At 53.9% G+C, this 21,864-nt stretch overlaps 1 protein-coding gene across 1 annotated transcript; it reads left to right on the forward strand.

The window, feature by feature from the left end:
- Positions 1 to 48: 48 nt before the first annotated feature.
- Positions 49 to 16,471, forward strand: OGFOD3 (2-oxoglutarate and iron dependent oxygenase domain containing 3). The gene is made up of 9 exons (XM_019981083.2): positions 49 to 187; positions 2,582 to 2,799; positions 5,856 to 5,931; positions 7,078 to 7,120; positions 8,647 to 8,711; positions 9,643 to 9,699; positions 9,966 to 10,119; positions 12,196 to 12,319; positions 14,387 to 16,471. Exons 1-9 carry the CDS (start codon positions 114 to 116, stop codon positions 14,521 to 14,523), a joined length of 948 nt encoding a protein of 315 aa, XP_019836642.2. The 5' UTR covers positions 49 to 113; the 3' UTR covers positions 14,524 to 16,471.
- The last annotated feature ends 5,393 nt before the right edge of the window (positions 16,472 to 21,864 follow it).

Below are 21,864 nucleotides of genomic sequence, written 5' to 3' on the forward strand. Positions count from 1 at the left end.
GAGGGTGTCGCTTCGCGTGCCCGGCCGCGCCGGCCTCGCGCTACCTCTCGCAGCGCTCGTCCCGGGCTTGTGGCGGCTCCAGCATTCGGCCTAGTTTCGCGGCAGCGTAGCTAATGGCACCTCAGCGGAGGGGTGCTCCCAAGGCCCCCGAGGGCAGCGGGGCAGCGGAGCGTCGGCGCCAGAGCAGGTACCAGATAGCGCCGGGAGCGCGCGAATGGTGGCATGGGCGGGGCCTGGCCGAGGGGCGGGGCCTAACAGGGGCGTGGTGTTGGGTGGCTGTGGGCACGGCCCGGTCAGAAAAAGGTGGATCTGGTGCAGGCAGGGCCTTTCCCGGAAAGGCACTGCAGTGTGGGTGTGGCCTGGCCGCGAGGGGCCTGGTTTGTGGTTGGGCGAATCGGGCGCCTAGAGGGGCGTGGTCGTCCGGAGGGCGTAGCCTGCAGAATCCCTCCCGGACCGCGCAGGAAGGGGTTGGGCGGAGCTGCGGGTCGGGAAACCTTCCTTGACCTCCTTCCTCCCCAGTGTGGACCGAGGGCTTTGTACCTAAGGCTTTGTGCCGAGACTACGCACGGGGACTGGCACTCAGAGGTCCCCATCGTCTGGTCTCCGTGTGCTTTTCTCAGGGCTGTGCACGTGACGGTTCTCCGTTGGGGGACCCGATGAATGAATAAATGATCTCATCAGGTAGCCTTCGAGGGGATTCTGCCTAAAGCTTTCAGAGCCGGAGTGTATTCACTTCAGGATAAATTACCTTCTCGTCGTGCTTGCCCAATGGGTCATGGACCTTGCTCCAAATCCACTTATGTTTCAGCAAGATTCTCAGTCTGCATTTGGGCCAGCTTACCCTGAACAGGGGTGCTTATTTTGAGGACACCTCAGGGAAGTATAGCTTCCAAATCTGGACCAGGAGGCTGTTTTTTCCCCTCTTGTCTCTACCTCCCTCTCTGTCCCTTTCTGTCTCAGCACCTGGGGTGTCCCAGGCGAAGGTGTCAACAGCTTTGTGCCCACAGTAGGATTTCAGCCCCTGCTGCTGAGATGGGCTGGCAGTCTCCCTGCCCTATTGGAGAAGAAAATACTGGCCCCATTGGAGTTAGGGGCCCACCCTTGTCTAGTTAGAGGAGACCAGGTGGGCTAGAGGCTAGACAGCAGTTAGGGTTCTAGGTGGAGGATGGGGGTCTTTGTGACCTGGGGATCTATGCTCCCTGTTTAAAGTGACCATGTATCCACCCAATATGATCTGACTCAGCTGTGCCCACCTTGAGACTTATTTAATCGGAATTTGTGTGTTAGAAAGTAAAAGTGTGAAAGTGTTAGTCGCTTAGTCATGTCCGACTCTTTGCAACCCCAGGTAGTGTACCCTCCAGGCTTTTCTGTCCATGGAATTCTCCAGGCAAGAACACTGGAGTGGGTAGCCATCCCTTCTCCAGGGGATCTTCCCAACCCAGGGATCAAACCCTGGTCTCCTCCATTGCAGGTGGATTCTTTACTCTCTGAGCCAGCAGGGAAGCCTGTGTGTGTTTTATATATATAGCACTTTGAAATGTGGAGGGACATATAAAAATAGAAGGCAGACTTCCTGGTTTTCAGGAATTAATCATATACTTGAAGACATGAGGTGCACCTCCTGAAACAATGTCTGGATCGCTTTTCTCATTTCTGCCAGTCCTTCAAGCCCTACACATTTTTCTCAGTTAATAGAATACACGACTGTTCAGTTACACATATGAGAAAACACATACACATGTACACAGACACACATATGAGTGGGTATACACCATGCAGACACACATAGATATACGTGTGCATGCACACACACACACGCACACAGAGACATGCCTGCAACTTCTGCATAGACAGTGTGAATCCAACAGTTAACCCAGGTGGTACAGAAAGTGTCTTAGTGTGGAATCATTTCTGTGGTTCTTGCATTCTTTTCCCGGCTGCCTGGTGGTTTCAGTGAAATGAGTTTGATTCGTGTTTACCTTAGTTCACCCTGGTAGCTCAGCTGGTAAAGAATCCGCCTGCAATGTGGGAGACTCGCATTCGATCCCTGGGTTGGGAAAATCCCCTGGAGAAGGAAAAGGCTACTCACTCTAGTGTTTTGGCCTGGAGAATTCCATGGACTGTATAGTCCACGGGGTTGGAAGAGATGGACACGACTGAGCGACTTTCACTGCCTTAGTTCACGTTGTGTGTGAGTGTGCACCCTAGGGCCAGTGCATGGGGTTGTGTCAGTCATCTTCGGATGCAGGCAATGTGATCGATGTCACAGGCTCTGTCAGGATCTCCCAGATGGTTCTCCATGGACATGGCCAGGCTGGGAGGGACCGCGACTAGCAGTTCGTCTTGTCCTCGGGGGCATAGTGAGCCCTGTCTGGTCGTATGGGGCGAGGGGCACATTCCCCACCATGTCCTCGTATGCTGGCAAGTGCCTCTGGATTGATGGAGAGTAGCTCTGATGATGACCAGTGTGGGACCCCTTTAAGGCTGTAACTAAGTGTGGGTGTGGTCTCTGGTCATTGTGATCTGAGTTTTCAGCACACGCAGTTGCCTTCGGGTGACCACAGCTGTTTTCTGTTCTCAGCACCAAGAGTGTCCGGGCGCCTCGGGATGTGCGCAAGAGGTGGTTAAGAGTCGTTGTCCTGGGGTCCTGCACTGCTCTCGCCGCCTGCCTGTTCTGGGGCAGCCTGGGGGGTGATGACGGCATCACTGAGGTCCTGGCTCACCGCAGCGAGATCCTGCCAGGCAGGTTCATCGAGGTGCCCTGCTCTGAGGACTATGACAGTCACCGAAGGTTTGAAGGTACGCAGTGCCAAGGTGATTCAGGAAAGAGCAGCATGTTAACATAGAATTTGGTGTGTTCAAAATGCATCTGTTTTTACTTTGATGAATTGGTGGGAATCAGGTCGAAAGTCATGTGGGGTTGGGGGTACAGGCGGCATTCCTCCCCACTGCCCCCCCACTACGTTGGTTAGCTCACACCTGTTCTGGGGAGTGTGAGTGTTTCAGGCCCCACCAGTGCAGGGGCAGGCCCAGGCTTCACTGCCCAGGCTATGGCCAGTATTTTACTGAGGTGCCCCCCACCTCAGTGTGGATTCCATCTGGTGGACGAGGTGGTTTGCCTGGAAAGATGTAACAGAATTGGGAAGATATCAATGAACAAGTTGAACTGAGAAGAGGCATTTTCTGTCTTAGGGGATTGTTAAATCAGAAAATGTTGCAACAGGAAACGTGATACCAGGGTCCATCCCACCATGGCGTTTGTCCCATCCTGGCACCTGCCTGCTCTGTGGAGGGCAGCAGTTTTAAAAGCCTAGCCAGAGTGACCAGGTCTTAGAGACAGAACTTATTTTTTCTATTCAGAGCAGCGCTTTGAACTTGAACCAAGAAAAAGATTGCTGAGTCCTTCCACCAAGGGGCACTGTTGTGATGCGCACAAGTTGGGTTAAAGTGAAGGGAGGTGTGTGGGCTCCTTGGCAGAAATGGACATGCCGAGGAACTGGGGTTCCCTTTCCCCTCGGGGGTCAGGAGTGGACAGGTTCTGTTATGGGCATGCTCTCTCTGTCTTGGTGAGCTTTTTTCCTGTCAAGTCCCAGCTTTTGACAAAGTATGTTTTTCCCGTGCTAAGTCACTTCAGTTGTGTCCGGCTCTTTGTGACCCTGTACACTGTAGCCCGGCAGGCTCCTCTGTCCATGGGATTCTCCAGGCAAGAATACTGGAGTGGGTTGCCATGCCCTCCTCCAGGGGATCTTTCCTACCCGGTAATCGAACCTGTGTCTACTGCATTGCAGGCGGATTCTTTACCGCTGAGCCATTATTTCTCCTACCCCTTTAATAATTTATCCACATTAAAAACAGTTGGAATGCGGCAGAGGAGGAGTTGGTGTAGATGGAGATGGGATTTCAGTTGGGAAGGTGAGAAAGTTCGGGAGATGATGGTGGTGATGGTCACGCAACAATGTGAGCGCAGTTAATGTCCCTGAACTGGCTAAAACGGTAAATTGGGGGTTTTATATATATTTTACCAGAAAAACACGGCATCGAAGTCTCTGGACTCCCCCCTCTCACCCTTGTCTCCTCCCATAGCTGACAGGGGCTCTGCCTGCACCGGACTTGTGTGTCTGGGAGGCACATCTGTGTGCTTGTGTCCTGTGCACTTGTGTACATGCACGGCCATCACCACCACTCACAACTCACTTTCTTGCCCAAATGATACTCTTTAACGCTCATTCATATTCAGTGTGCTGTGTCCTGCTGGATTTTAAGGTTTCAAGATTGATGGAACTTGAGTTCTCTCTAACTGCCTGGTAGCTGGAGACCATCACCTGTATGGTACAGAACCAACTTTCCTGTTGGGCTAATATGTTTTTGTTAATGTTGCATGTGTACCTGAAAAAATGTCTGTTTTTGAATGGTTGTTGTGAAGCTCTGACTGTCTCCTAGTCTACACTCCTCTGGGCAAACTGTCTTCTTGGACGTCTTGCCTTGTTCAGTTATCGGGAGCTGCGAGGCGGGTCTCCACCTCAGTGGTGGGCCTGGTGGCTGCCTCACGTGTTTGAACTGATGTCACTTGGTGCTTCTGTTGCCCCTGCATCTTCCTGGTGAATCGCTCCTATTATCAGTCTCTTCCCCTCTCATAATTCTTTTGTCTTTAAGTGTATTTCTTTGTATGATATCACTCCCCAAGCTGCTGTTTGGTTATCGTCGTTTTTGCCTTTATCATCGACCTTTAGGGAGTAACCCTTACAAAAAGCATTTTTGTGTTTTAATAGAACACAGATCTTGTATCAGTAGGGTTATATTTAGCTCCATGGAACTGAGGCACCCCTTCCCTAATGACCCCCAAGTAGAAGTTTATCCACCCAGAGAAAGTCACCCCAGGTCAGTCTGGCTCCCTGTGAGCCCTTTGCACTGAGCCCCCAGCTCTCCCACTCAGCGTGTGGTTTATGTGGTCCCAGGACACCTCCAGGCACGTTCCAGGCAGGAAGAGGGGAAGGAGGATAAAAGCTAAAGGTCAGCCAGCCCAGCGTGTCCTGAGAGTGTTCCATTAGCCACATATCCTGTGGTACACCCAGCTCGAGACAGCCAGCCTGCCCTTTGCACCAAGACACAGGCACTTGCTGAGCTCATCCATCTCTGGTGCTCTGCCTCATCCTGGGCCCATCCATCTGACCCAGGCCCTGTCCACCCTGACCCTGGCCACTTTATCCCTGGGCCTGTCATGCTGACCCTGGCTGTGTCCGCCCTGGCCCTGATCCTGTCCACCCTGACCCTGATCCCACTTTGCCTCTTTCACCCCAACCCTGGCCCCATCCCCATCCAAGCTCCCCCACCCTTCTCCCTCTAAGCAGCTCAGTCCTGGCTGTAGGACAGAAGGAGGCAGGGGGGAGTGGGTGGGGAGCACCTTAAAGCAGCTCTGCAAAAGGATAGCAGCTACAATTGCAGGCACAGCTTTGGTCATCCAGGAGGGACTTGCCAACAGGTCTGGATCTGTGGTCAGGTTCAAGAATGTCGTGGATGCCTCCTCTGGGCAGAGTGCCTGGTGCTTCCAGAGTGGCCTGCCTGGCAGGGCTGCCAGGAACACAGTGAAATTTGTATGGGAAGTTTCACAGTGAAATTTGATGTAGGGGACGTGCATGTACTGGAAAGTCACCATTGCTTATCTGAAATTCACTCTGACCACGTGGCCTGTAATTTCCAAACCTGGCCCCCTAATCCTGTGAAAGGCAAGGCCCCAACCCACAAAATTCTGTTGTCCCTGAGAAGGGGGGCCCACATGTGAGTCCTTGACAACGGCATGCTTCTCTGTGTCGGGGTTCAGTGGGGGCTGTGTGTCATCCTGACTTGACTCTTTCTAGGCTGCTCCCCGAGGAAGTGTGGCCGGGGCATCAGCGATGCCGTCATCACCAGGGACGAAGCCCGAAGGATTCGCAGGTACACGCATCTCCGAGCTTCTGTCCTGAACAAGTGGGAGGGTGAGGCTGGGGCGGGGAGCAGAGAATTACTACTAAAAGGATGATTTCAAGAGATTCATTTAGAATTCCCTAAGAATTCCCCGGCATACTTCCAAGGGTAAGATGGGCTTTTCTGATTTCCAGGAGGAAAGGCTATTGCCCTCAGTGATGTGGTTGCTGATAGAACCTTCTGGAGGCCCAGGCCCTCTCCAGGGACAGCTGCGGAGGTGGAGAGGGGATGCTCTGTTTTGGTCTATTGGGGAGGTGGGGAGGATGCTCTCCCATCAGCCGTTGAGGGGCCCAATGGACACTTGTATAGAGACAGCGGGTTTACCCAGTGGCCCCAGGCAGTTGCTAGACAATATTTCAGTCTCCTCTCCAAAACTGATTGGGGTCAGTCCTCCCACCAGCTCGCCATAACTCATGACCGGGTAGGAGGTCTTACTTACGAGTAGTTGGCATTGGATTCTTTCTTGTCTTTTAGAAGCAGATCTTGGTGCTTTGACTTTTCCGACATGGAGTTCAGACACAGGCATGTGCCTAGTGGAGCAGTGTCTGGTCTGTGTGTTGAGCTGAGTCCCAAAGGGAGACTCTCCTCCTGTTTCTAGATAACCTTGTAGGGGCCACTTGGGTAGGGGGGTGGTCACTGGTGTGAGGGCTGGATCCAGCCCCTAATCAGTTTCCGGGTGGCCATGAAGCATCTGTCAGAGGCACCAGAAGCCCCTGCGTCTTCACTGACATGGGTGGTCCTGTGAGGTCCAGCCCAGAGTACCACATGGCCTCTGCCTCCTGAGCTGGTGATTACAGTCTGCCTCCCAGCCTGTGATGACAGGAGAGAGACTTTCCAGCCCAGAGCAACCCATTCAGCTCAGCACCAGGTCTCTGAACTAAAGATGGAAAGTAAGCCCACTTGTCCCCAAACCGTGTGATAGGATGTTAGTGAGGTGGTGACAGAATACTAACATTTACTCAACTTGAAAGTCGAGTCCTTTGGTCTAAACATGTGATTCTGTCATAAACATTAAACAATCCATTAACATTGTGTTCGCTGTGTGATTGGTGTGTGTCTAGAAGTATCATAGATGATGCTGTTAACTGAATTCTGACTTAAGGTCTTCCCCTACAGCATAGCCGAGAAGGGGTTGTCCCTGGGAGGATCCGATGGAGGGGTGAGTTGTCTGTTGTTCCTGCTTCAGTTTTCTTCTTACCCCTTTGGCTCTGCTCTCCCTCCAAGGGGAAATGAGGGTATAGGATGTTCAGGCCCTCACAGATGCAGTGTACGGACTGTTGTCCACTGAGTGAGACTGCGGGGGGTCCAGCAGTGGCCCCTGAAAAATGCATCCACCCAGAACTGTGATGGGACCTTATCTAGGAAAAGGGTATTTTGCAGATGTCAGTAAGTTAAGGGTCTCAAGATGAGATCATCCTGGATTATCAAGGTAGCCCTAGATCCAGTGACAAGAGTCCTTGTAAGAGGAAGGCAGAGGGAGGTTTGAGACTGAAGAAGAGGCCATGTGAAGGTGGAGCAGAGTGGAGTGATATGCCACAAACCAAGGGACCCCTGGTGCCACCAGAAGCCCAAAGATTCAAGGAAAGATTTTCCCCTGGTGCCTTCGGAAGGAATGGGACCCTGCTGACCCTTGATCTCAGCTTTCCGGCCTCCAGACCTTGAGACAATGAATTCCTGCTGTTTTAAGCCTACCATTTACAGCAACCACAGGGAACTCAGACAGGCCAGTGCAGCTCTGTAACTCATCCGCTTCCTGGGTAGCCTTGAGAGTCCATCTGTTCGAGCACCTTACGTTGGAGTTCTCACGTGGTCCCAGTGGGGATCTTCTCACCCAGTGTGTGGGTCCTAGGGGAACATCTGCTCTCCTCTGGATAGTTCAGTCATTATCTCTATGACTCTTATTCTGCAGACTCTTTCCTTTTGAGTTCTGAAAATTAAGCTTCTCCTTTTATTTTGATTCAGTTCAAGGGGAATATTTATTAAAACCTATTCGTGTGTGGACTCATCTTTTACTCTCTGCTCAGCATTTACGTGAAAAGTTCTGTTGCAGTGAATCATCCAGGTTTAATATTTTTAAGGGCCGTTAACATTTTTTAAGCCCAGATTGTGTTCAAACAAACCCCCTGGGATGGTCATCGCATCAGTGAGAAAAGACGCCCAAACAGGATAGAGGTGGTCCGTGCTCATGCCCCTTCCCCTCTTTTAAGACACGGAGAAGGCCTTCTGGAGGCTGGATGGGCAGGGGTCAGAAACACTGGTGGTTCATTAATGAGTGATGACCCAGCAATTCTGCTCCTGGGCATTTACCCAGGAGAATGAGAGCATCTCCCGTGATAAAAACATTGTCCGCCAGTGTCAGAGCTGCCTTATTTGCAACAGCCCTGAACTAGGAGCCGCCCACATGTCCGTCTCCAGGTGAGTTAGTCACAGGGAGGTGATACGCAGTGAAAGGAGCCAGGCTGAGAGCGAGTGTACCTGCATGACTCCAGGGCCTCCTGTTCTAGAAACGAACCAGCACCCCACACACCTTTGTCCAAATGTCTTGAAACCCAGCCTGTGTGCATTGTCACCCTGACCTGTGTGTGCAAGGATACGTCTTGGGAATTTGTGTTTAACGTTGATGGCTTTTAGAGCTTGGTCATCTGCCAGGCAGCCCTCATGCTACTCTGCCAACATCTTTTCCAGGCATCCATCCTGGACCTGCACTCAGGGGCCTTATCTGTTGGGAAGCACTTTGTAAACCTGTACAGGTGAGAACCTGGGGTGAGAGGGTCTGCCCGTTTTTTATCCGGGGACACCTGAGTGAGGCTTGTGTGTATGGATCAGAAGGGCTTCAAGTCTTGGGGAAAACCTCAACATTTGCCATCAGGCTGTGGCCAAGTGAGGACTGGGAGATTAAGCTTTTCTGAGGGGCTGGGTACTCACTCACCTTGCTTTAGGAAACAGTCTAGTCGGGAAGGGGCCAAGAGATAGGGTTGGAGGGAGAGGTGAGTGGCAGGCCAGGCTCCTAAGAGCTGCCTCCTGAGGGCCAGGAGAAGCAAGAGATCTCCCAACCTTAATAAATGTCACCCCACTTGGTGGCTCAGATGATAAAGAATCTGCCTGCAATGCAGGAGACCTGGGTTCGATCCCTAGGTCTGGAAGATCCCCAGGAGAAAGGAATGGCTACTCACTCCAGTATTCTTGCCTGGAGAATCTCATGGACAGAGGAGCCTGATGGGCTACAGTCCATGGGGTCACTAAGCATTGGACATAATTGAGCAACTAACAGTTTCACCTGCAAGGTACTGCCCTCCCACCCCCCACCCTCTTCTCACACGGTTATTGTAGAAAGAGCAGCTGCAAGATAAGAAGGACCAGCTGATTCTCAAGGACTTGCTAGTTAACTGTAGGAAAGACTGAATTTAAAGGAAACGTGTTAGTCGCTCAGTCACGTCTGACTCTTTGCAACCCCATGGACCGTAACCAGGCTCCTCTGTCCATTGAATTCTCCAGGCCAAGAATACTGGAGTGGGTAGCCATTCTCTTCTCCGGGGGATCTTCCCAACCCAGGGATTGAACCTGAGTCTCCTGCATGGCAGGCAGATTCTTTACCATCTGAGCCACTAGGGAAGACCCAAAGGAAATAAGGAAACATTAATAAAATGTCTCATTTGTTAATACTCCTTATTCTTTTCACAGATACTTTGGGGATAAAATACAAACTATCTTCTCAGAAGAGGACTTCCAATTGTACCGGTGAGGGAAGGAACGCCCGGGTCAGAGGTGGGGAAGGTAGTGGGGGCATGGGAGTGCTGGGGTGAGTCCTGCAGAGAAATGGCACTCAGGTTTCTGGTTTTGCACATGATACCCTGTCACATGTGTGTGAACCCACGTGTGTATCTGCTCACCTTTCCTCCTTCTCCAGTTCATGTCTTTTTGTGGTATGGTTTGATATGGGTCCCATGGACCCGTGGAGAATCCTCTTCCAGCTGCTCTGAGTGACACGTGTGTCCTCTTGGCAGGGACGTGCGGCAGAAGGTCCAGCTGGCGATCGCCCAGGCGTTTGGCATCAGTGCGTCTTCGCTGCACCTGACGAAGCCCACCTTCTTCTCCCGCATCAACAGCACGGAGGCCCGGACAGCTCACGATGAGTATTGGCATGCTCACGTGGACAAGGTGAATGCAGCTGGGGCCTGTCCACTGAGGTGCTGTCTGTTCTCATAGTTGGGGTTTTAGATGTTTCCTCTCTGGTGATGCTGTCAAGGAAATAAGACTTGTTTCTCATGTGGTGAGGTGAGAGAAGATGGTGAAACGCATGTTATGGAACAGGAAGGGCCTGGTGGGGACCATCCTTTGCTACTTGTTCCCAGATGCAGAGCTGTCTCTGCCTGATCCGTGAGCTTCATCAAATGTCACCTAACCCGGCCTTGATTCAGCCTTTCTGTTGGGTGGTCTCCCCTTGGATATGCGTCCCCCACCCCTGCCCAGGAGGCCCCCTTTCCCCCCTTTTTTTGTGGGGAGAGATCTCTTGACCAGACTCTCTTGGATTCTGTGGATTCCTCTTCTTTGACCTCCTGTTGTTCCCTAGACACGGTGACACCTAATCTATCAATGTCTTCATCAGCCACAACTGAAGCCCTCTCCCGCCTGCCCCTCAGCCCCACCCTGACCTGCTCGGCCAGCACGCCCAGCATGGCGCCAGGGGATAGTTGGCCACAGAAACATCTGAGGGCTGTTGGCGGTCACCCCAGCTGCGAGTGTGCTCAGGTGACCCAGATAATCTCTGCATTGCTTGATGCCGGAACAAAGGAAATAAAGTGAAAAATAAGCCGAGGGTTTGGGCAGAAGCTCGCAGATTGGGCTTCTGCCTGAGATTCGGTCAGACATTGGTGTGTTTATTTAATCTCAACTGTCTGAGCTTGACGGAGGAAGGAGCACTTCCCTGTGGTTAGTGAGACTGAGGAACCCAGTATTTAATTAAGCTAAAGTGAAGCAGCTGCATGTGGCCAGTGGCTCATCTGAGCCAGTGTAGCTCAGGGGGTTCGAGGGGACTCAGGTTGGAAGTTTGGGCATCACCCCGAGTGCTCCCATGGGCTTACGATTGATCACTGGGTTCAGACTCATCCATTTATGATCAAGCTTCCTGTTCACTCTCACCTCACAGGTTTAGCAGCCATTGCCTCATTGAATAATCATTCCGTAGATGCATTATTTCATTAGGGAACCAGGGCTGAGACTTTCAGTGTAAGATCATCATAGACATTGCAGAGGGGAAAACAAGGTTCTGTGGGGTTCAGGGCAAAGACATCATGTGCTGAGGACAGATAGGTTCATGCAGCAAATGGGGAAGGGAGTTTGGGATGGAGTCTGGGAGAATTTCCCTGCGTGAAGAAAGAGCAACCCTCTGCATAGTGTGAAGGGTGGGTTTAGAAGAGACAACACTGAAGGTAGCCTGGTTCCTTGATCCACTTTGAAGGAAGAAAGATAAGGAAGATATTCTTCAGGCAGAGAAAGCAAGTCAGTAGTGATGAGCAGGGTGGCCTCAGACATGTTAGAGCTAGGAGGTCTTGTGACAGGGTGTACAGGACCTGGGTGGTTGTCATAGCCAAGGGGTCGCTCATGTATGGATGTGGCAAAAAGGTGTTCTCCCATGAGGGGACTCCAGGAGTGAAGCATCTGCTCCTGGCTGTGAAGCTCTCCAGCCTCCGACTCAGAACAGCTCAGGCCCCACCAGCCTCTGCCATCCCCACGACCTGCCAGAACCTTCCTCCTTCCCAGGCCACTGTGCTCACATGAGTTTGGGGTGGTTCCTTTGCAGTATCTGAGCTGGGTGGGTAGGAGAGGGTGAGGCTACTGGACACCCCCCATCCCGGTCTCTTTTAGGTTCTGTGCAGCTCAGTGGATGTGAGGTTCACTGCTGAAGCAACTCAAGGGCACTGCCCTGAGCTGTTCTCAGGTTTAAGCCACTCTGATATTTGTTTGGTGCCCTGATACCAGATAAGGAGCCCCAAAATGGGGTCTTGGTGGGGAATGTGGAGGGAGCCCAGGTCTGTGTAGAAAGTCCAGCTCCACAGACAGTGCGGTACTGAATTCACCAGAAGGTGACAGGGCCTTGGTCACCTACGCAGGCTGGTGCTCAGCAGAGGGTTTTCTGCCATTGGGAGGGCAGTGTGAGGCCTGGGTTCTGTCCTTCCCTGAGAACCAAACCCTCCCACAAGCAGGTGGTGACGTACCCTCGTGCTTTGCCCACAGGTGACCTATGGTTCCTTTGACTACACGTCACTACTGTACCTTTCCGACTACCTGGACGACTTCGGTGGGGGGCGGTTTGTGTTCATGGAGGAGGGGGCCAACAAGACAGTGGAGCCAAGAGCAGGTAGGACTCACAGGTGGAATCTGGGGTGCTTGACTGTGCCTTTCCTGGGATGCTGAGTTTACAATTGATTATCTCCTATGAAAATTAACAGGGAAATATGCCAAGGGTTTTCAGTGTTCCCATCTATTCACTTTCCAGCCCCCTCCATTCCCTCCTGCGCATCCAGGTTCCAACAGGTACATTCCTCTTCTGCCTCAGCATTTCATGGTGTGCTGGTCTGGTGACGATTTTCTGAAAATATTCTTATTTCAGCTTTTTTCTAAAGGATATTTTCACTGGAGGTGAAATTCTGGATTGGTGGGTTTTTTCTTTTTTAAAAAACCATTTTCCTTTTCCTCTGGCTCCCTTGTTGCCATCACCACTGTCACCTCCCTGTAGTAGCTGCCTCTTTGCTCTCCACCTGCAAGCTGCTCTCTAGTCTCTGGTTTCAGCAGTTTGACTATGATGTGCCTCAGTGTGAATTTGTATTTATCCCACTTGAAGTATTTATCCTGACAAGCTTATTGGGTTAAAAGTCAAAGTTTTCATCACAGTAGGGAAAGTGGTCATTATTTCTTCAAATCACCTTTTTCTGTACCGATATGAGCTTCTCTTCCCTCCAAAGGTCCAACCTGAGGGATGGATGGTTTCCTGATGTCCCACAGGCCATGAGGAGATTGACTTTTCCTCAGTCTTTTCTCCTCTGTTCTTTGGTGCCTCTGTTTGCAAAGTGTGCAGAAACACTGGGGGCCCCTAGAGACCCCCTACTCTTGCTGCAAGTCAGCGGTATTTGATAACCGTGTGTGCAGGGGTGGGAGTGCACGGATGGCGTGGATGGGCAAGGAGGCCATTGAGCCCACTGTGCAGACTGGCCTGGCTGCTTGTCTGATGTCTCAGGTGTGATTGAAACTGGAGAAACCAAGGACAAAATGTCCTTTAACAACTTGGGCCTCAGGAAGTGGTGTGACTCCAGATTGCTCTGGGAAAGAGTGTTTCCTTCAGGTCAGGGGCAGCCTGGCTGGTCCAGAGGAGGGTCTGAGTTCCGGGTGTCCCCAGGCCCCGTGCGGAGGTTTCTGCGTGTTACATGTTTTCTTTTGTTCTGCTATTTTCAGGCAGAGCACAGTTCTTTTGTTTACAACCAGAAAACAGTGGACTCTGGGGTAGACTTTTCTCCTCTTTTCAAAGATTTAGCGGTCAAGTTCCTGGCAGTGACCTTTGAAGGGAAATGAAGTTGTCATGGAAAATTTTTAAAAATTGATTAGTTTGTTTGTTTATTTGGCTGCATGTGGTCTCAGTAGTGGTGTGTGGGATCTTTCATTGTGGCCTGCAGGCTTAGTTTCAGGTGGGATCTTAGTTCCCTTACCAGGGATTGAACCCATGTCCCCTGCATTGCAGGGTGGATTACTGGATCACCAGGGAAGTCCCCGTCATGGAACATTTGGTGCTGGGCCACGTGGTAGGAACATGGCATCTGTGGGATCCCAGGGCTCCTCCCTAATGACTCCATTAGGGTCAACTCCATTTGTCCTAAAAAAATAAAATCTATAGTGGTATATGTGAGGCCAGTTAAATATTGGAGCACATAGACACTGGGTTCTCTGAGCACAGATGGCTGGAGGACCCGCCCACTCCAGGACCTTCAGAAGCCCTCTCCTGTGTCCTGTCCTGGCAGGAGGAGGCAGCTCCCTCCTGCCCTGGGAGGGAGCTATAGGTGTTGGGTATTTGCCTTGACCTGTTTTTCCTAATTCTCTGTTAAAACATTGTCATCACCCTCCAGGGTTTGGTTTTGTTCCCTGTGTGATTAGAAATAAGATCCTCAGGTGGGCCTGGGGAGGTCACATGGCTTGTAGGGGCCCCTGAGGTGGGTGGCAGGGCCTCACTGCAATTCTAGGCTGACCCACAGAGAGGCTGTGGCCAGACTGGGGCATCCTTCATCCTGCAGGTTTGACTCCAAGCCCTGACTTCCTGCATCAGTGGTTTCTCCAGCCCGCAGGTTCCTTGTGTCCCTGAGTCGGCCTGAACGCAGGTCCTCTGAGGCCCGGCCATGCGTGTGACCTCGAGGTCATGCTTTGTTCTCCCTTCTCCCAGGTCGGGTATCCTTCTTCACCTCCGGGTCTGAGAACCTGCATCGGGTGGAGAAGGTCCACTGGGGCACCCGCTATGCCATCACCATTGCCTTCAGCTGCAACCCCGACCACGGCATCTTGGACCCAACGCTCACGTAGCCCCCTCAGGCGGCCCGCCCAGCAGCCCTGCCCGGAAGCAGCCACGCTGGACGTGCACCCCTCCCCTCCTGCTCAACTCATTTCTACCATTTCCACTGAACAAGGTGCCTTATGAATCATCCCAAATTTTGATTTGCTAACGTTTGATCATTTTTCAACTGTGAGTAAGTAGAGGGGACCAGCTTCCCCTCACAAGGATCAGTGTTGACTGTACTGTGCTGACGTGGGGCTTGGGAGCTGGCAGGGCAGCCACTCCCTCCTTTCTCAGGAAGGAGTCCTGTGCCCAGGGTGGAGTCCCTATTTGTCAGCAGACAGAGGGTCATTCCCTGGCCACTGGAGACCAACTTAAGTGCAGATGAAGCCAAGTGGGGCCAGCAGCCTCTGCTCGGGGAAGCAGAATCAGTGATCATGACACCTTGAGAAGGTTCTGGGAGCAGGCAGCTCCAGGGGCAGCAATAGTGGGGCTGGGAGGGCTAACAGTGCTGGATTCTGGATGCAGGTGAGCATCTGATATTCTGGTAGCTCTGTGCAGAGCACCCCAATGCTGCCGGCCCCTGAGAGTCACCCTGACGCTGTGTTCATGCCAGGCTGGGCTCTGCTCCATCACCGGCCAGGGTCCCTGACACAAGCCTGAAGTGTGCTCCCAGTGTGGCCATCCTCAGCTCACCCGGGATTTCCTGTCCAGCTGAGGGTCTGTCTGTGCAAGTTCAGGTCTTTACAACCCCCTCCTCGTCTCAGAACCATCCATGCCTTTTTCGTAAAAGTAATGGTCATGGGAGCCAGGAATGGTAAATAGACCAGCCGTGGGGGAGGTCTAGGCAGCACAGCCCAGGGGGAAGGTCGTGTTCATCAGTTGGCTTCTGCCAGGGTTGGGCAAGGTTTCACGGCTGCCCTACAAAGCATCTGGCCTTGGGTTTGGGTACCTGCTGGGAGAAGAGTTAGTCATCCTGCTCCACCTGCCTTGAGAGAGCCCCAGAAATGGCTGTGGGGGCAGGACTCTCCTGGCCACCCTGACCCGGGAGGAACCGCAGCACCTTCTCCTCCGCCCACCCAGTGTGAACACTTGCCCCCTGTGTTACAGAAAGCTGCACCCTTGGCCACCACAACCCCACGGGTTCCCCAAGCTCTGCAGCCATTGGGCTCCAGGGAGGGGCAGAGGTTCTGGACCCTGGGATGAGCCCTTGTGAGGCCCGTAAGGCTTTAGTGAGGGTCTGGAAGCTGGGACCCTTGGGTCTGCACCTCGGTCTGCCAGGAGTCCCTCCTGCTGGTGGGTGATGATATGCATGTGTCAGCACTGTGGGCCTAGCTTCCACGTGCAGACGATGACGTGGGGTGTGCTCCCCTCTAGATCGTGATGACAGGTTGTGGGGAGGTGGGCCCTCCATCCCCACAGGAGCCTGGATCGTGGTTCCTATTTCTAAAGGACTTCAGGCAGATCTGGGAAGGATGAAGGCAGGCTCTGGGTGGAAGACCGGGGTGACCTTAGGGTCGCAGTGCTTGGACACACTGTCTCTAGGTTGGACCAGCAGCCTCAGTCTGTGCAGGAAAAGCTGTCTCCTCCCGTCCGGGTTGTCCTCTGGCTTCTCCCAGTTTGGCTTTTCAGAGGTTGGTTGCTTTGGCCTCGGAATGGGATGCTGTGAACTCTGATAGGGAAGCCCAGCATGGGCCTCTCTTTGTTCTGTAACTTTTGAGTTATCTGAGTGACGCTGTACCCTCAGTTTGAGGATGGGCAGACGTCCCTGGGTGTTCCATGGCCCACATGGCCACTTGCTACATCTCAGGGCGGTCGTGGTGGGGCGGGCGTGGGTCTGATGGTTAAGTTGTGGTTGAAGTGTTTTAGAAATAACTAAGATACTGGTTTTCATTGACAGTCTTTGCTACTTATCCTATTCATACTCATCACAGAGGTTCTTGGACAAAGAAATAAAGATTTGGGCAAAAACAAAAATGTCCTTCATTTAAAGAAAAAATGTGTAAGCCCCGGAGATGTATGTGCACGTGCTGGGTGGCCCCCAGCAGTGCTCACCTGGGGCCTCGTGAGCTCCTCAGTCCTGCAGGGAGGTCCTGACCGAGGGTGGAGTCGTCTGTTCCAGGGAGAAATGGGGGTCCCGACATACCCTCTGCTGAGTGACTTATTTCCTATTAAAAAGTGTTTAGCGTCTGAATCAAAGAAGGTGAGCATTGGTCTCACTGCTGGAAAGAGGGGCTTGCCACTCCGGCTCTGCTGGCGAGCCAGCCACCAGGGCCAGGCCTGAACACGGCTGAGCCTCCATGAGAGTTGAAGCCGAAACGTCAGGTCTGGAGCTGACCCAGTGGGATGGGACCTGAGCTGGCCTTCCTCCCTCAGCTGCAAGTTACCTTTCCTGCCCTGCACAGGAGAAAAGGGCAAGAGATTGCAGAAGCGGCCGCAGTGTGCCAGGGAGGGCTTCCAGGGCAGGTGTGGCCCCACCAATTGTGCGAGAGTTGGGCTTGGCCAGAGCAGGGACGGTGGGGTCGCTTGTGTCCACCTTGAGGCTGGCTTTGCCTCTCACAGCCTGGCATCTCCGCTGTGCCAGGCCTCTGCCTTCTTACCGGGTGGGCAGGTGCAGCTTATGCCTCACCCAATGCAGTGGTGCCTGGGCCTCAGGGCAGCCTGGGAGGAGGAGGGTCTCGGGGTTTGGGGAAGCTTGGAAGGTGCTCGGCAGCAACAGATGGCAGGACCAGGCGTCAGCACTAGCAGGCAGGAAGGACGTGGCTGTGCCATCCCCATGATTTGTGTGAGGCCCATGGGCAGGCGCCGCAGAGCAGGGGGCTGTGGCTTCAGGGGGTTGTTGCAGGGGCCACAGGGCTGTTACTGGAGGGATAAGGGATTTACGGAAATCTCCACAGCTGTCCACCCCATCTCAGGGCTGATCCAGAGCAAAACACCAGTCTGTTTGTTCCCCTTCGAGTTACAACTGGAAGCGCCTTGAAGGGTCTTGGGATCCATGCTGGTTCTCAGTCTGGATCTTCTAATCCTGGAGCCACTTCTCTTCCCTGTTCTCCCCTCCAGCATGGTCTTCACATGAGACTGGGACCAAGCCACCCCCGTCCCCCCCAGCCCTCATCCCCCAGGCAGCACCAACTCCCGGGCACCTTGTGGGCTTGCACTGTGGGGCCTTGGGTGGGCCTTATGGGCTTGTGCCAAGGGTTTTCTCATGCTGTCTAGGGAAGTGGTCCCCATTGCCGGCCCCCTAATTGGTGGCATCTCTGCCCTGCCCACTGGGTACTGGCTTATTTGCCTTCTGAAGTCACAGCATCTCAGGGCCTCCCACACCTTCTAGAGGTTTTCACAGAGAGTAGGAGTGTGGGGACACTTCTGCTCACCCCTGAGACTAGGCAACCAAGGACCTAAGACTCTAGTGATGTGAGTCCCCAGTGACGCAGCCTCTTCCAGAAACCAAGCCAGTCACACCAAACTCTGGGCCCTGGCAGTGCTCAGCCTAGGAAGGAGGGGCTGTGGTGGAGTGGGATGGGCAGCAGGTGGGGGCAGCAAGATTTTATCCCCTAGCATGTGTACAATCTGAGACACATTGACAGATTACAAAGCAATACTTTGGAAGGAATGATGCTAAAGCTGAAACTCCAGTACTTTGGCCACCTCATGTGAAGAGTTGACTTATTGGAAAAGACTCTGATGCTGAGGGCAGGAGGAGAAGCGGACGACAGAGGATGAGATGGCTGGATGGCATCACTGACTCAATGGACGTGAGTCTGAGTGAACTCCGGGAGTTGGTGATGGACAGGGAGGCCTGGTGTGCTGCAATTCATGGGGTCACAAAGAGTCGGGCATGACTGAGCGACTGAACTGAACTGAACTGAAAGCAGATGAGATGGAATAGCAGATTGAGGCCAAGCAGGGCAGAATACCAGTGAACCAGACATCAGTCAAACTTCAGACTGGAGACTCCTGGTGGCCCCGGGGAAGAGGGAGACATCCTCAGTCCACATCCAACCCATCTTGGGGTCTCCTTGGACGCACTGACATGTAAATACCAGTTTCTTATCTTGATCTTGAGTTTCAGGAGAAGTGTAGTGCCCCCATTCCTCCCCGGAGGAGACCCTCCAGGCTTCTGCCATCCCAGCGCCTCCCACCCCTCAGTTACCCCTCTGTAACTGTTCACCCCTGGGGGCCTGAACCCCCACCTCCTGGCCAGCACACCGTGCCCTGCAGAGTAGTGGGAAGGGTCTGGACCAGGGTGGATGGCTGTGCTCTATCTCCTGCAGATCTGTGGGCCCATCTTGATGTTCCTTCCATCTCAGCACCTTTGAGGCCAAGCAGATCCCAGTGGACCTGGGGGTGCAGGCCCCCCTTCCTGAGGCCATCAGGGACACCAGTCCCACCTGCAGCTTGGGGGTCATGGCTACTAGCCTCTATCCCAGTGGACCCAGAAGGCGGGGGCTTAGACTCTTGCTGTGGCCACACACCTGGCCAGGTGCCCAGCTTGAGCCCCTTGCCCCTGCCAACTGTCCCTGGGTTTCCTAGACATGGGGGGAACTCACTCATCTCCTCTCATTCCCCTTGATAAAGAACAGACAGCTGGGGAACACTCAGGAAGGACCTCATTCCTGAAAAATTCTGGTGAACAGGGAGGAGGAGGAGGAGGGAGGGGAGAGGAAGGGGTGGTAGGTGGACGCTGTCCAGGGTCTCTGCACACCCAGGGTGGGTCCTGGACCAAGACCTCCTTCCCAGGAGAAAGCAGGCCGTGTGCTTATACCTGCTGCCTGCTCCCAGAGTCGCCAGCCCCCAGCGCCCTCCCTGCCCACCCCACATAGCCAAACCTGCCCCTCCCGCTGCCCTGTAGGGACTCTGAGGCACCAGCAAGGTTTGTGGGGTGGAGGGGATGTGGCAGGGAGTAGGGGCCGAGCAGTGGGTGCTGTAAGGTGAGCGCAGAGAAAAAGAGAGTGAGCGGGATAGTCAGGCAAGACAAGGAAATTTATTAGAGGGAAGAGAGAGGGTGACTGGCTCTTAAGGAGAACCAGTGTTCTCTCTTTCTGACGGAGTCCTTCTTATACCCCACCAGTGAAAAATTCTCTGAAGGGATGGTCACATAGCCAGATGTCTGGAATCTGGTGGTCTTGCAGCTCTGAGAAGATAGGTGCCAGTGAGATAACAGGATGCCGTTTGGGCAATTTGGTCAGTCTCACGGATCACTGTGATTTATTCTTTGTGAGGTTGACATAATGAGCCGTCTTATCAATGAGACCCCATGCGGGCCCTATCGCATGTTCTCCTGTGCCTGTGTCTCTGTGAGGACAGTGCAGGGTGGGGGTGGGGTCGCTGTTTCCTGGGGACCCCCGCCCTCCATGCCCACCAGCTCCTCGGAACCCTCGCTGAGGCCTTGCATCCATGGTGTGTGGGTCTTGCCTCCTGGGGCCAGGCTTCAGGCACAGACCCCTCATAGGGGGATTTGGACCCCTCAGCTGGGTTCAGGACCTGCCCAGGAGACCCCAGCTGGCACCCCAACTTCACTGTCAGCTCAGGCGGCCCTCCCATATCTGTCACAGGTGGGGATGCAGGCTCACGTTACTCCTTTAGCACCTCCCCCATCCCTGTAGTCATTCATGCACCAGGACTACCTCCTGGCCGCGTCTCCCGGGCTTCAGCTGCCCGCTGGCCAGCCTGGTGTATTGTGGGGTACACACAGTCCATCCTAGCTCTGCCGACGCTTGGGGAGGACGCAGGATGAGGGGAGGAGTGGGGAACATTGGGAGACCAAGGGCAGAAATGGAGGTTCCCCATCCCCCATCAGGCCCCAGGCCTGGCCTCAACTCGTCACAGCCCTGGAGAAGAATCTTGGCACGGGGCAGCCAACTCTGATGCCCAGGCAGCCTCGGCATTTCACACTGACACACAGTTTTGGGTTGAGATCAGGCTCTGGGCTTTCAATCACACTGCGGGGTGCCTCAGGCCATGAAGGGCAAAGGGGAATAGACCCACTGAGCTGAGAATGGGTGCTCCTGGCTCCTTGTGGGTCCCGCGTGGCCTGGTCCCTCAGCTGTGAAGTGGGAATAAAGAGAATTTTGTAAAAACAAAAGATGACCCAATGGTGAGCTCGCTGAGGGGCCCTCCTGGGGGGCCAAGGAATTTGCACATGGAGGAAGGGCAGAGGGGTGGACTGGAGTTCCTGGGCCGCAGAACACCCAGCTGCCTCCTGGCTCTGATCCCGCTCAGCACTCAGGCCCACCAGGCCTCCGTCTCCACAGCTCCAGGAGGGGAAAGGTGGCAGGACAGAGCCATCCCGCCTGGGGGCCCGCCCTGGGCAGCTCAGGGGATGGGGCTGTCCTAGCTTGGCCCCAGGAGAACCCCCCACCCCACCCCCTGCATGGGCCTGGGCCCTCGACCAACCTGGGAAAGGCAGGAGTCTGGTGCTCTTGGCTGCTGGCTGTTGGCAGCCTCTCGGTCTTCCTGCTCAGAGCGTCATCTGTCTGGAATGCCAATGGAAAAACCTGCTCCTGCAGGTGGCCTTGGGGCTCTCAGATTCCCAGTTTGGTGGTCTGTGGGTGTATAGGGCCCAGGCTAGACTCTGGCCATCCCTACCTCCTGCCTGGGGTGGGGGCTCTCCCCTTCTGCTAACTGAGGTCCCTCCTGTCTTGCCTGGTGGGTATGTAAGTGGAGGTGCCTGTGAGCCGAGGGCTTTCTCCAGGATGGAAAGGAGCCCCAGCATCCTGCCCCCCAAGCCTGGCCCTTCAGGTGGGCGTGTTCAGGCATGGAATCAGGTCAGAGTTCAGGTCTCTACAAATTGGCTGGGCCACCCTACCAGGCAGGGCCACTGTCGCTGGTACTGCCCACCCCCGAACTCCATTTGATAAGGATGGTCTACAAAAGCAGAGAGAGCTCCCTGGGCAGGTAAACAGCGGTGTCTACTGGTTGTAGGTGCAGCCTGATTCCCAAAGAATGAGTTCCTGAAAAAATTAGGAATAGCGGAAACTTTGGACTGTGTGTGTTTCTTTGTTGATGAGAAATTTACACCAAGTGCGCGGTCTTGGGTGTGCAGCCGGCGACTCGGGCACTCTGTGTGCTGGTGCGAGAGCTGGGCTTTCTCTGCCTCCCACCCCTGGGGACCCACGGGAGATTGGAGGGCAGGACTCAGGGCACAAGTTTGTGGACTGGGACAGGCCACTCTCCTGGGTCTGAAAAAGCCCGCGGGTCAGCAACCAAATCCTGGCCAAGGCTGAGCCTCTTGGAAACTGTCCGGCCTGTGGGGCAGGAATGTGCCTGCACCTGGTAAATCCATCACCCGAGCCTCCACCACTAGGCTCCTGGATGCCCCTGCCTCCTGCGAGCTTGGCTGTGAACTCGGCTGTGCACTCATCCGGCCC

The sequence above is a fragment of the Bos indicus genome, chromosome 19 (assembly GCF_029378745.1).
Source record: "Bos indicus isolate NIAB-ARS_2022 breed Sahiwal x Tharparkar chromosome 19, NIAB-ARS_B.indTharparkar_mat_pri_1.0, whole genome shotgun sequence".
NCBI lineage: Eukaryota > Metazoa > Chordata > Mammalia > Artiodactyla > Bovidae > Bos > Bos indicus.